General features: G+C 40.0%; 2 protein-coding genes across 3 annotated transcripts; one reads left to right on the top strand and one right to left on the bottom strand.

The window, feature by feature from the left end:
* Positions 1-9: 9 nt before the first annotated feature.
* Positions 10-4258, top strand: LOC131773631 (DIS3-like exonuclease 2). Its single transcript, XM_059089564.2, has one exon. It carries the CDS (start codon positions 260-262, stop codon positions 3914-3916), a length of 3657 nt encoding a protein of 1218 aa, XP_058945547.2. The 5' UTR covers positions 10-259; the 3' UTR covers positions 3917-4258.
* LOC131773633 (intraflagellar transport protein 43 homolog A) lies at positions 4184-12858 on the bottom strand. 2 transcript variants are annotated; one of them, XM_059089568.2, is made up of 10 exons: positions 12722-12857; positions 11250-11394; positions 9395-9529; positions 9188-9255; positions 8344-8376; positions 8201-8250; positions 7522-7594; positions 6702-6786; positions 5858-5920; positions 4184-5268 (listed from the first exon to the last, which is right to left on the bottom strand). In XM_059089568.2, the coding sequence occupies exons 1-10, from the start codon at positions 12739-12741 to the stop codon at positions 5164-5166; spliced, it is 777 nt and encodes a 258-aa protein (XP_058945551.2). In that variant the 5' UTR covers positions 12742-12857; the 3' UTR covers positions 4184-5163. The 2 variants fall into 2 exon arrangements, with proteins under 2 accessions (XP_058945551.2, XP_058945552.2); XM_059089569.2 differs by lacking the exon at positions 11250-11394 and having other exon boundaries at positions 12722-12858.
* Between the last annotated feature and the right edge of the window lie 23 nt (positions 12859-12881).

Genomic DNA, 12881 nt, shown 5'->3' with positions numbered 1-12881 from the left:
ACAGAAAAAAATAAACAAAAGAAAGATGGCGGAAACAGCGAAAGACTGATAACACGAGAATTTCTCTTCTTTTGCAACACCTAAGGTGAAACTGAGCCATTCCATGTTAAAAGTGATGCAAGAAATTAATTCGACTTAAATGAAGCGCTCTGTATTGGCTTAATTTTGGATAATACTGAACGGATCACACACTACTTTCACTTCGATTCTAGTTCGACTTTACCTTCATTTGAATTTTGCAAAGGTCAGTGTGTTTTCAATGGATTCAAAAGAAGCAGTTGCAAGTAACAGCGAGGGAAATAGAGAGGCAAAAAAAGTTACAGATTGTGCAAAGCCCTCCGAGAGCAATGCTCGCGCAGACAGTATCAATGCGCGTGCTATTGTTAATGATCCACGTGCAAAGATTCAGCAATCGAAAGAGGAAGCAAAATACACGATTGATTCGACACATGTGGTCGGCAATAATGATGCAAGGGGAGAAGAAGATGCTACAGATGGCAAATCTCAAAATACAAAGAAGAAACGGAAGAGAAGGAAAAAGAAAAAAAAAGATTCTGAAACTGTAAGTGCTATGTCAGCAAATACCAGCTGTGATGCAATGGAATACGATTGTGATGTTACGAAGAGTACTTCCCCTGACTCAGCTAAACAGCTGAGCGATTTCGCTGATAAAGAAGAACACGATTGCATCGATTCAGAATTCATTGCTAGTCAAGATCAACCAGAAGCAGACAGCAAGAAAAAGAGGAGATCGCGAAGAAGACAAGGAAAAAGTGCACAGCTGGGCGAGGAACCACCGCCATTTCAAAAAACAGAACTACCAGTTGAAGAAACAGAAGAAATCATGGCAAAAGGGGACGATGCGAGCTCAAACTTTGCTGACAGTGGGGAGAAAGAAGATTGTCAAGATTTGCCGACCACTGAGAATACGAGTGGCAGTAAAAGGAAGAGGAATAGGCGAAGAAAAGCGAATAAAGTTCAAGATGGCGAGGAAGCCAGCGAAGGGATAAGCCATCACGACCTTGTGGGGAGTGATTTACATCGTAGTCAAGAACCAAACGACAGTGTTCACCACGGGGAAGTGTCCGCTAAAGATTCAGAGACGAGAAATGCGAATCAATCCACTCCAAATACTCAGAAGAGTAGAAATTCAACTCGAAGAACGCCCAGCAGTGGCAACAAGAAACAGAAACCGCTCTACGAAAAGTATTGGTCCTTAGAGAGAGTCTCAGATGGATTAAAAAGAGGAGAACTTGTGAAAGGAATATTAAGGATTAGTCCCCGAAACTATGAGTTGGCTTGGGTAACAGTACCGGGTCTAAAACGCGATGTACTCTTGGAAGGAATGTTGAATCGTAACCGTGCTCTCAATAACGACGTCGTTGCGTTGAAGATATATCCCAAGGATAAATGGAAAATAATGCTGGAAGAACTGGAATACAACGGTTTGACAGGGGAAAATACAGAGCATAACCACGTTGACAGGTTAGCTGATAGTTTAGACTCCTTAGCCGTGAGTCCTGCGAATGTTATGCAATCTCCTTCAGCGAGGACGGTCCGTATCGAGAATAAGGCTGGCCATACCCCTGAGTCACGTCGTCAAAAACATTACATCGATGTCAATCAAGTTCCTGACGAATTTTTACAAAGAAGAGCTAAAGTGGTCTACATCATCGAGAAGAAACACTCGCGGGTTGCAAGCGGACATCTAAAACCCTTCCCCCATCCCAAAGAAAGACCTGATGGGTGTTTCTCCCCGATTGACAGTCGGTTGCCAAGGTTTCGTATCCAGCGGGACAACTGCCCGCCGGGATTCTTTAACAGACCACGTGACTTCGAAAATACCTTGCACGTGGCACGTATTGTGAGTTGGCCTGAGAACTCTTCCCGGGATTCGTTTCTCGCAATTGGTTCAATATCGCGGAGCCTGGGCGAAGCAGGTGAAATAGAACCCGAAACAGAGGGGATCCTTCTCGAGTACGGCATAGATTCTGGGCCATTTTCGGACGAGGCCCTGGCGTGTTTACCCCAAGAAACACCTTGGAAAGTACCCTGCGAGGAACTGACATACAGAAGAGACTTCCGCGATGATTGCGTCTTTACCATTGATCCTCTCACAGCCAGGGATTTAGATGACGCAGTACACTGCAAGAAACTCGCAGATGACCTCTTTGAAGTTGGCGTCCATATTGCCGATGTCAGCTTCTTCGTTCGCTCAAGAACAGCGCTGGATGAAGTGGCTGCCGAGAGAGCAACATCCACTTATATGGTGCAGAAAGTTGTACCCATGCTCCCACGGCGATTGTGCGAAGAGCTGTGTAGTTTGAACCCTGGAGAAGACCGCCTGACAATCTCCATTGTTTGGAAAATGACAAGCAAAGGAGAAATTATTGACGATTGGAAAGGAAGGGGAATCATTCGTTCGCGAATAAAAATGGCTTACGAACATGCGCAAGATATGATTGACAAGCCGAACAGGAAATGGAATGAAAACGAGCTTCCCCCGATTTCAGACAGTGCTACTGCGGAGGAAATTTCCGCGCAGGTAAATCAGCTTCATAAATTTGCAATCCGTCTCAGGCGCAATCGCTTAGAGAATGGCGCGCTCCGTTTGGACCAAGCAAAACTCCGGTTTGATCTGGATAAAGAAACCGGTATGCCTAGCGGGTACCACGTGCACAAACAGCGCGACTCGAACAGGCTTATTGAAGAGTTCATGTTGCTTGCCAACATGGCGATTGCTCACCACATCTACAGGTCATATCCCGAGACAGCGCTTCTAAGGCGACATCCAAAACCGCATCAGAAACAGCTCGACGATCTTCTTGAGCTGTGCAGATCGCTTGGTATTGAGTTCAACACCACTTCATCCAAGACTATTCACGAGTCGCTTGCACAATTTCCGCTCTCCTCTCCTGAGCGTGAAGTTCTTGTCAATTTAGCTATGCGTCCCATGAAAAACGCGGAGTATTTTTGCACGGGGTGCGTAGATGACGGCGAATATGGACACTATGCCCTAAGCGTGCCTCTGTACACACACTTTACGTCCCCGATAAGAAGATACGCAGATGTAGTAGTGCACAGGCTTTTGGCTGCGAGCCTTGGAATCGATGAACCACTGGACCAGGATCCCTCTAACATTGACATGATCGCGCACCATTGCAATGATCGCAAACTGGCAGCTAAAAGAGCCGGCGAATTGAGCACCGAAATGTTCTTTGGTATTTTTGTGCGTGAAAGCGGCCCTCTGGAGAAAGATGGAATTGTGCTGAACGTAATGGACCAATCAGTTGACGTTCTTGTGCCAGAACTGGGCATGGTCAAGAGGGTGTACATGAAATTCTGTCCCGGGGTGAAGCGCTACGCGTTCACCAAAGGTGAGAAGGGGAAACCAGCCGAGTTGCGATTGCTTTGGAGCGGCGAGTTGAATTGGGGTGATGTGATTCACGAAGAGGAGCAAATGTTAAAGACCTTCAACACGGTGCGGGTTATTTTGACGACTGAGAGTGAAACGGAAAGTAAGACTGCAAATCCCTTCAAGGTCATGGCCAAACTTGCTCCACCTCTCAAGTGCGGTGACGAATTTTACATTCCATCAACCCCAGCAACTGAGAAATCTCTGAAGAAGAGAGGCGCCAGAGGACATTCTGAAGCAGCTGGAGTCCCGAATAGTACCGACGACGTTCGAAAAAAACTGTTTGTTTCCGAAGGCTCCGATGCTATTTTCAAGTCTAAGAAAGCTCAGGAGGTCGACAGTTTACACGTGAATCAGAGATCTGATGAAGAGGAGACTGGATCATATGGCTCCGACGACGTCATTGTAGAAGACGAAGAGGCGAATGAGGGCACGAACCTAGCCGATGATGATTCCGATGATGTCATCGTAGAATCGGAATCCGACAATGAAGGGCATTGAAAAACTGCAGTGCGAGTTATTTTTGCTATCTTATTTAGACCGTTTTATGTTTGGTTCTAAAAATTTGTATTTTAAGGAAATTTTCTTCACGGATTTTAACGGTAGTCGAATTTTTAATTGATTGACGGAGTACAACTCTACTCCAGAAAGCGGCTTAACTGCATGACACTTCATTACAAGGAAAACTTATTGAAAACCTCGCTCACTCCTTAAGAGGAATTGGTACAATATTATGCATCAGTTAGCTTCCGAAATTTGAAATAGAAATTTAGAGAGAAGAAAAATCATGCTTTATTTTATTTCCAAATATCAGCATCCCAAGAAAGGAAAATACAACGTGAACGAGAGTAATTTTCAGTTGTGTTAATATTAATCCGGGATATCTTTAGTTTTGCTTTGCTTCGGTGTGTGATTGGTCTAGAAAAGTGGCACTAATTTCTCAACCATTTAGATTCAAACCAAAGCTGATCGTGATTTGGTCACCCGCGTTTTCCCGCGCTTCAGGCAGTTTGCTTGTTTTTACTTCAAGTTCTTTTCCTTTGTTCCCGTTGGCTATTGTTTTTATCAACAATGAAGGACGCAATCGTTACAACTATTCCTTTGCTCAATTTCTAGATAAAGGGCCGTTGCTCCTTCCCAATTAAATTCATCACGCGAAGAAAAGAGACAGCGAAAAAAAATAGGTGGGCGTAGTATAAGGTCGCACTTCCCTTATCCCCTGAGGGCGGGTATTCGTTTCCTTCCCGCAAGGGATTAGGGAAGGGTGACCTCTGGGAACGAGATTGAGCTGCCACATATTGAGAGCATTTCATCAGTTACAAGTAGTTCGTGGTTTCCAGACGAATTTCGGATGCCCATAAGTCTTAAATCAGAACAATCCACTTTCCAATTATCCTGGAAAATTTGCAATCTTGACAGTTACTACTTTTTTTTTTATTTTGAGATACTTAAATAATTATCTCCAGGTCAGCAATGTACAATGTACTGATGGTATACGCTACTATTTACAAAGACGAAATGTCAAACCAACGAAAAACTGTGTAACAGATACCGATGCACAAGAAAGAAAAATTCAAATAAGTTGGAGAAACGACGCAAGATGGCAACAAAACGGCTGAACATTTTGCTTGATTACTGAGTTCGTCTGCGTTGCCTTCATAAAGTGGGATAATCCTTGGTCCAACGCCATCCTTCATCTTCAATAAGTTAAAATGTTTATGTTAAGCTTTACAGTGCGATATTTTACTCTAGGATTCCTCAACTTCCTCGGTTACTTTGTCTGTGTTCCACTCACTTTGCAGCTCAGACGCAACTTCAGTGAATAGTCGGTCCCACTCCCACTGTTTATCTTCCTATGGGATAAAATAATGAAACAGAGAACAGTTGAACCCTTTCACTCCCATGAGAGACCAAAAATGAATTTCTCTTAACAACATCGACACACTTTCAAGCACCTTACACACCTCGGCCTCGAACCCAGGCCTTACGCATCCAAGTCCAGCGCGGTAACCGTTAAGCTACAATGCCTAATTTCACTAGCACAGCTTAAACATGGGCAACTTGCACTATCGTAGCTCACTTGTACATAAAAACCACAAATTATCTTTAACCCAACCAGCATCGTTGTGCTGACTAAGATGATAGTAGGATTCTAAAAGAATATCTACTCAAGCTAATTTGGTCGCAGGCTAATTAAGTATTTCGAGCACTCGCTCTAACGAAGGGCTAACGCTCGAAAGTTCAGCTCTGAAAATCTTCACAGTGGCCAATTCACGTCATCAACTCAGTTGATAATACTTAATTACCCTGTTATACTCTCCCAACGACGCAGCACCACAGTTTCTTACTTAAACTAACCCCCTTTATTCATTTGTATTTTGGTCGCACACTGTTCACTTTATTATAAACTAGCAGCGTGAAAACATGGCTATTGTGCCCTACCTCAAATACCTCCGTTTCTGGTGACAAAACGTTCGTCAGAAGTTTGAGGTCTATTTCTCCATCCTTCAAGGTGAAAACAGAAAATAGCTTAACCAAGGTTAACCCTTTAGATCCAAACATCAGTATGCATATTCTCCATACTGTTCTCTAACCATTTCCTAAGATGCCGACATGGAGAATTTGTCTAACAATCAAGAGCTTCTTCAGTCGGTGATCAGCTCCTTTATTCTCCTGACCTTTATGTTTGATTCAGGGGTGATGTGGTAAGGAGAAATTAGATGCCAGTCACTCTTAGGGATTTAAGGTTAACATCATTACGAGAACTCAAAGTAAAAACAGGCAGCCTGCTCGGGGGCGGGAAAACGCGGGTGACCAAGTTGGGATTGGTGTTAGGTTTGTATCTGATTGGTTGAGATGGTAGCGCGAGTTTTCTGGACCAATCATAGAGCGAAAACAAAACAAAGCAATCTAATCGATACCTCATTGAAAACTGCTCGAAGGAATAAAGGTTGAATACCGATAAGTGTTGAATTTAAAACCTCTCTTGACGAAGAAAACAGAGACCAACATGAAGAAAAATTATCTCCTTTTCCTGCGTGTGCAAAAAAATTAGCACCTAAAAGACTGCTTGGAATTGAAAATAACTAGTTCACCAAGCGCCCATTAAGATATCTGACGATTTCCCGGTTTCTCTTACACGGAAGTGTTTCCGTTGTGGAAAAAGCACTGCTAAGATTCTCTGTGTTCAGTTTAAATGATGCAGGGTTTCAATTTCTCTACATTCAAATTTCCTCTCCTCGAACAACCAGGATTTTTCTACCTTTCCTGATTTAAAAACACTCACCAGTAAGTTAACATTAAAGAGCGCTGATTGTTTCTGAAAATAACTGTCCAGTTCTTTGTAGGTCGCCACTCTGTTTACTTGCACACTGTACAGAAAAATTGAAGAAATTAGATTTTCGAAACAGCTCATTTTGTGAAACAAAGATTTCCCTATGACACAACTGAGTATATTTTTGTTTCAAAGAGTTTCCTTTGAAACGACTGCTATTTCCCTCACAAAGATTCACTTTACCTCACAAGTTTCACGGACGTTTTAAGAATAAAAGGGCCAACACAACCCTTTCATTCCCAAGATCTACATGTAAATCATCAGCATTGTCTATCCATATTTCTTATATTTTTTGCTCTAAGAATTAAATGTTAAATCAATTTATATCCTGATTGATATTTTCTATTCTTCTCATCTCCGATCTGTGTAAAAATGTATCGATATCGTGAGGAGAAATTACTCTTTGATCATTCCGGAGAGTAACAGCGTTAATAGAGGTCAAGGTCAAAGTCAAGGTCAAGGGCAAGGGTCTAATTTAGAGGATGGAATTCCAAGGTGCAGTTGGCCCCCATCCCTCCCCACCCCCCCCCCCCCAAAAAAAGGAAAGAAAATCGTGGTATGCCCCTTGATCAAAACAAAGAATGCTAGTGTAGGGCCACTCTTTGGAAATTCCTGCAAACCCCCCCCCCCCCCATGGGTAAAGTAACATCCCACCTGGGTGGGGCCGCAATATGTGTCACCATGTCCCCTTCTTGTACATACTCCAAGTCTGGGATCACAGGAATATCTATTTCCCCCCCCCCCATCCCCCGTGGGTAGAGTAACATCCCACCTGGGTGGGGCTGCAATCTGTGTCATCATGTCCTCTTCTTGAACATCCTCCAAGTCTGGGATGACAGGAATATCTGAGGAACAGAAATTCAGTTTTGTATAAGTACTGGGAAATAGAAGTATTTTTCTTTCTTTCTTTCAATGTGAGAGTTCCGTCCCTATGAATAAAACTGTTTATCTTCATCGACCACCAAATTCAGTAACCATCGAGATAGTAGACAATTATTCGCCGAAATGAAAGTGGAAAGATACTTTTAACTAAGCCACGGAGCAGCGAAGTAAATAACCATCACTGTCACCAAAATTGAAGTGAATAATTGTTTTAGTACACATCACGCACAAACCAAAAAAAAAATTAGTTCATGTCTGTCGATGTACCGAAAAAAGGAAGAAAATTTTAAAAACATTTGGCGCACCATTTCGTACACATCACACATACACCAAAAGAAATCATTTTGCGTCAGTCAATGAACCGAAAAAAGGAAAGAAATTAAAAAGACTCGTGGCGCGCCATTTAGTCTCTTCAAGCTGCTCAAAGGTGAATATTATCGCGCTTCGTTTTACTAACTGAACGACTAGAATAGGATACAAAGAAACCAGATAAGAGCTATAAGATTGTGCTGCCTATGAGTGTCTCAGTAAAATACAACCAAATTTGACAGAGTTATTTATCATCTCACCACCATCATCCTCATCTTGCGTAACTGAGTTATCAATTTTGAGTCTTTCACTAACAAGAAAAACAAAAGATTTTATTTTTAGTGAAATGTGAATTACTTAGGAGCCTTCGTTTTTCAAAAAAAAAAATACTGTAAAAGCTTACTCTTCTTCTTGGAAGGTTTCCACGTCTCTTCTCCTGTCAAATACAAAAAAAAGCAATCAATGAGCATCTGTAAATCAAGCTCTCCAAGCTGCGACTGTTCTGCCAAGACGAGTAAAAAATAATTTTGGCGACGCGAAAGTCATTAGTTTGGCAACAGTCGTTGATTTCAATGATACTTTTATTCAGATTCAGTGCGTTTTAAATTCCGCCATAGCACATCGAACGGCCCGATGCTGACAAGAGCTGGTTACAATGTTCACCTTAATATGCCATAGATGGATTTCTGATAGAGGTATAGAAGATGCAAACTCCTAAAACTGCCAACCTCACTCAATGAATGAAGCCAGTTTTTTGACATTGATGTATGACATTGATGGAACGTTTATTGGAAATGCTTCATATATTAGAGTCTAATTTCAAACAGTTATGTCAGACGTGAAACGTTTCCGTCTGATTTCGCAAAGCTCCCGTCGGATTAACAACTCTTTCCATTATTTCGGGCGTTGCCTTCCGCCTTCGGATACTTCCGTCCGATCTCGAACAGAATCGTCTAGTTTCGGACACTACCGTATGAATCAGGGCACTGCCGTCTGATTTCGGACACTATCGTCCGATTTCCGCCACTGCCGTCCGATTTCTGACCATACCTTCTGATTTCAGACGCAATTGGCTAAATTCAGAAACTACCATCCAATTTCGGCCTCACTGTCCGATTTCGGACTCTACCGTCCAGTTTCAGACCCTACTGTCCGATCTCGAACACTATATTCCGATGTCCGTTTTATTTCATTGAAACTCAGATGACAACTAGCTTATAAACTGTAAACAAATGACTTCTTCTGACCCTTTCTTCTTCTCTTTGGGTGTGTCATCTGCCCAGCCTCCCTGTCTTCTTGATGGTTTTGGTGGAGGCTAAAAAAAAAAAAAAATCCAGAATATAAATTTAAGTGATGGTGCAAAGTTGCCTTAAGAGGTTCCCCCCCCCCCCCCCCACCACCTCAAATGGTCGTTTATTAGTTTATATCAGTCTTAAAGTTCTGTGCTAACAAACCTGATCATTTTCTATGGTAGCAAATGCACTCTTATTTTCAGTTGCTATGTCTCCGAGAGCTGCATCTAAAATATCCTCCTCAGCATCCTGTTGAGGTTGGGTAATCTGTGCAGCCCGCCTCCCCTGTTTGATTTCCTGTTTAAAAATTCAAAATCTAATTTAAACAAACATTTTCTACTGTACAGTGTTGGAATCTTAATTTTGAGAGCATTTATCACTCAGGAATGTGACTCAAAGAACACACTTTTCAGAAACCCTGATTTTTCCAATCTCCCATTTTCACATCCTTTTAAGTAAAACTATCCCAGTAAAGAAAATCCACTTACAATTGAATGGAGAATTAAATATTTAATTGATTCTCCCACTTCTATGAAAAAATGTCCCAACTAATTCTTATCTAGAGGACATTAGTCAACTTCATTGGGAGATTGGCAGATTGGCAGATTGGCAGATTCATTTTCTGTGGTAGGAGTTGAGAATATTGCAATCGGCCGCCTGACCATTTTGCACTAGGACAGTAGGGTTGGTACTGATGTATAACCTGTCAAGATAGAGAGATGATCCTTAAAACAATGAAGAGTGATTGGAATTTAAAAGTGGAAATTCCACAAGGTGATGCCTCTTGTCCATGCACTGTTTCCAGATTGAATTGGAATAGGAATGCTGCTTTTTGTGGAGGGAGGAGGGAGGAAAACCAGAGGACCTGGAGAAAAAGCCTCAGAGCAAGGAAGGGAACCAACATAAACTCAACCCAAATGGCAAGCAGTTTATATCCAGAGACTATGAATAAGGAAGATAATTAGCAAGAGAATCGACAGACAGAAGTAAGAAATGTTACCAGATTAAGGTTTGAACCATCAGCAGCATCAGAAGAAGCAAGAGAAGGAGGGAGATCAACTAACAGCATGTTATAACCAGCAGAGTTCCCGTTATTTCCACCATCAGATGATGACCACTCAGGAGTAAAAAAACAGACAGAGTTACTCTCAAACAAATTAGTGAACAGAATAAAGAACAGAAAGAGTGTTGTTTCATCCTAATTAAAAGGGTGGGATATTTTAATTATAAACAGATTATTCAGAGGAGAAGGAGACCAAGTGCACACAAAATGGACGGCAAAGATCAAAGATAGAGAAAATCTTTAGTATAAAAGAAAAAGCAAGGTTTTTATTTGATATCAAGTGAGAAACTACCAAATTTTCAAATGTGTGCAAGTTAGACAGTGACACTGTTTATGCCAGCTTATTAACATTCCTCCTTTTTAGGGTGGACTTCCAAATGGATTCACTTGAAATGAATCATATTTTTTATAGTTCAAAATTTATCTTAGTTTAAACTTGTCCAAACCAGAGTTTAGCTTTTTTTATTCTTGGTCTTAGATTTATCATAATCTGATACAAAGGGAACAATAATTTACCAATTTGAGTTGCAACACCAGAGAATTAATTTAAAAAATTGATAACAATCATGTTCATGTTAACAATGATTTTAAATTTAGAAGTTATTTAGAATTAAACCTGAGTTCTAGTACTCTATAATTGGAATCAAAATATTCAAACTCTTACAATAACCCTTTACACCTTAACATCAGTATGCATATTCTCCATACTGTTCTTTACAGATTTCTTAAGGTGCTGACAAGGAGAATTTGTTTAACAATCAAGAGCTTCTTTTGTTGGTGATCATTTCTTTCCTTCTCATGACCTTAATATGTGATTCAAGGGTGATATTGTAAGGAGAAATTAAATACTTATCACTCTTAGGGGTCAATGGGTTAACAGGTATAAATTTCATAAATTTAGTGAAATGTTTTAAAATATTTAATAGTTTATAATTAAATTAAATTTACCAGTACCTTAGCCATGTCCTTGTTTTTCTTTAAATTGTCCTCTTTGTGTGAATTAGATTCAAAGGAATTTTTATCAGAAGGTGCAGAAGAGTGCAAATCATGTAACAGAATATCAGTCCACTCGTTTAGCTGCTGCAATCCACTAACTCTCCTATGCGTAAAGTAAAAAAAATAGTCTGTACTGGAGCTTATTAGCCCACTCAGCCTGATGTTTCGAGTGCTAGCCCCTTATCAGAGTACATGAAAATAAGGTAAGTTTAAATGAATTAAGTTTAGATATGAAGAAGAATTCTTTGCAGTTATTCGTATCATAAAACAAAATTATTAAGAATGTTGCATCTGCCAATTTTCAATTTTCGTTGAAAGAAGTACTTTCTGATACCACCTGAATGCGTTTATTACACACCAGATATAGTAGGATTTTCCTGCTAAGAGAAAAATACCTCCTAATTTAGCTACCCCTTTAGTTAAGCCTGACAAATTCTTGTGTTTCTTAGCTAAAAATGAGAACTGCAATTTATATGAACTGTCCAAAATCATTCTGAGCTTGCAGAAAAAAGTATCATTAAGAATATTTCACTTTTTATCCTTTGTCATTGAGGATAATAAATCTTAATTCACAATAATTGAAGTATGGTACTAATGCAGGCAGACCTTTCTAGTTCAGCAATCTCTACTGGCCAAATCCTTAAGTCCATTTAAAAATGAGTCAAAAGTACTGTGGCAAATGTATCAAACCAAACTTTGATTTATGCAAATGGTATATCTCTCCATCCACAAAGGAAGTAAAACATGCCATTTTAGCTGTCATGTCTCTAAATAACTGTCATTTTATTTGGACAAAGCATTTTAAACCATTAATTGATAGTTAGTAACCTGAACCAGTCAAACTACAATTTGATTTCTGCTAATGTTATTAACATCTTCATTTATGCAGGAATTCAAACATGCCTTTTAAAATGTCATGGCACGGAATAAGCTTAATTGTCAAGTATTTTTCAGCTAAAAATATTTTGGCCCTTAAATTAATTGCTTCAAAATGCCTCTTCCCGAACTACAAAGTTTTTGTAATTCAATTAAGAAATCATTTTAAAACATTTAGAATATGTCCACATTACCATTCTCAACTTCTGTAAGAGGAATTTGAGTAAATAACAACTTACGGCAAAGATCACTCAAAATTTCACATCAGTTGAAAATATTTTTAAAAAATTCAATTTCAGAAATGATAGCGATTGTTAAAATATCTTACGATATCTGTTACTAAATCTCATCATAGGACAACTTTTTGTTAGTTTTATTTTTTAAAAGGACAGTCTGACAGTCTGCAATGAATATCTACGGATAAAAATTAGTGTGTCAAAGAAAGAAAACTAATAATTCAACATTATTTGTGTTCGTTGTCAAGTGACAGAAAGATTGGACTCAACTGAAGTATTATTCGTACAAACACATATTGTAAAAGGCCTTTTACTTACCCTCTTAGGCGAAAAGACATCCATGAATGTTATAATATAATCAAATTCCCGATATTAGGCCCCGTTTAGACGATAAAATACAATTTCCAATCATTAACGACGCTGAACTCAAAGAGATGGCAAGGAAACATTAAGACTGAGTGTACATTGGTTGTGTAAC

Source organism: Pocillopora verrucosa, chromosome 13 (assembly GCF_036669915.1).
Source record: "Pocillopora verrucosa isolate sample1 chromosome 13, ASM3666991v2, whole genome shotgun sequence".
Lineage (NCBI taxonomy): Eukaryota > Metazoa > Cnidaria > Anthozoa > Scleractinia > Pocilloporidae > Pocillopora > Pocillopora verrucosa.
This window is presented reverse-complemented; position numbering and strand designations above follow the sequence as displayed.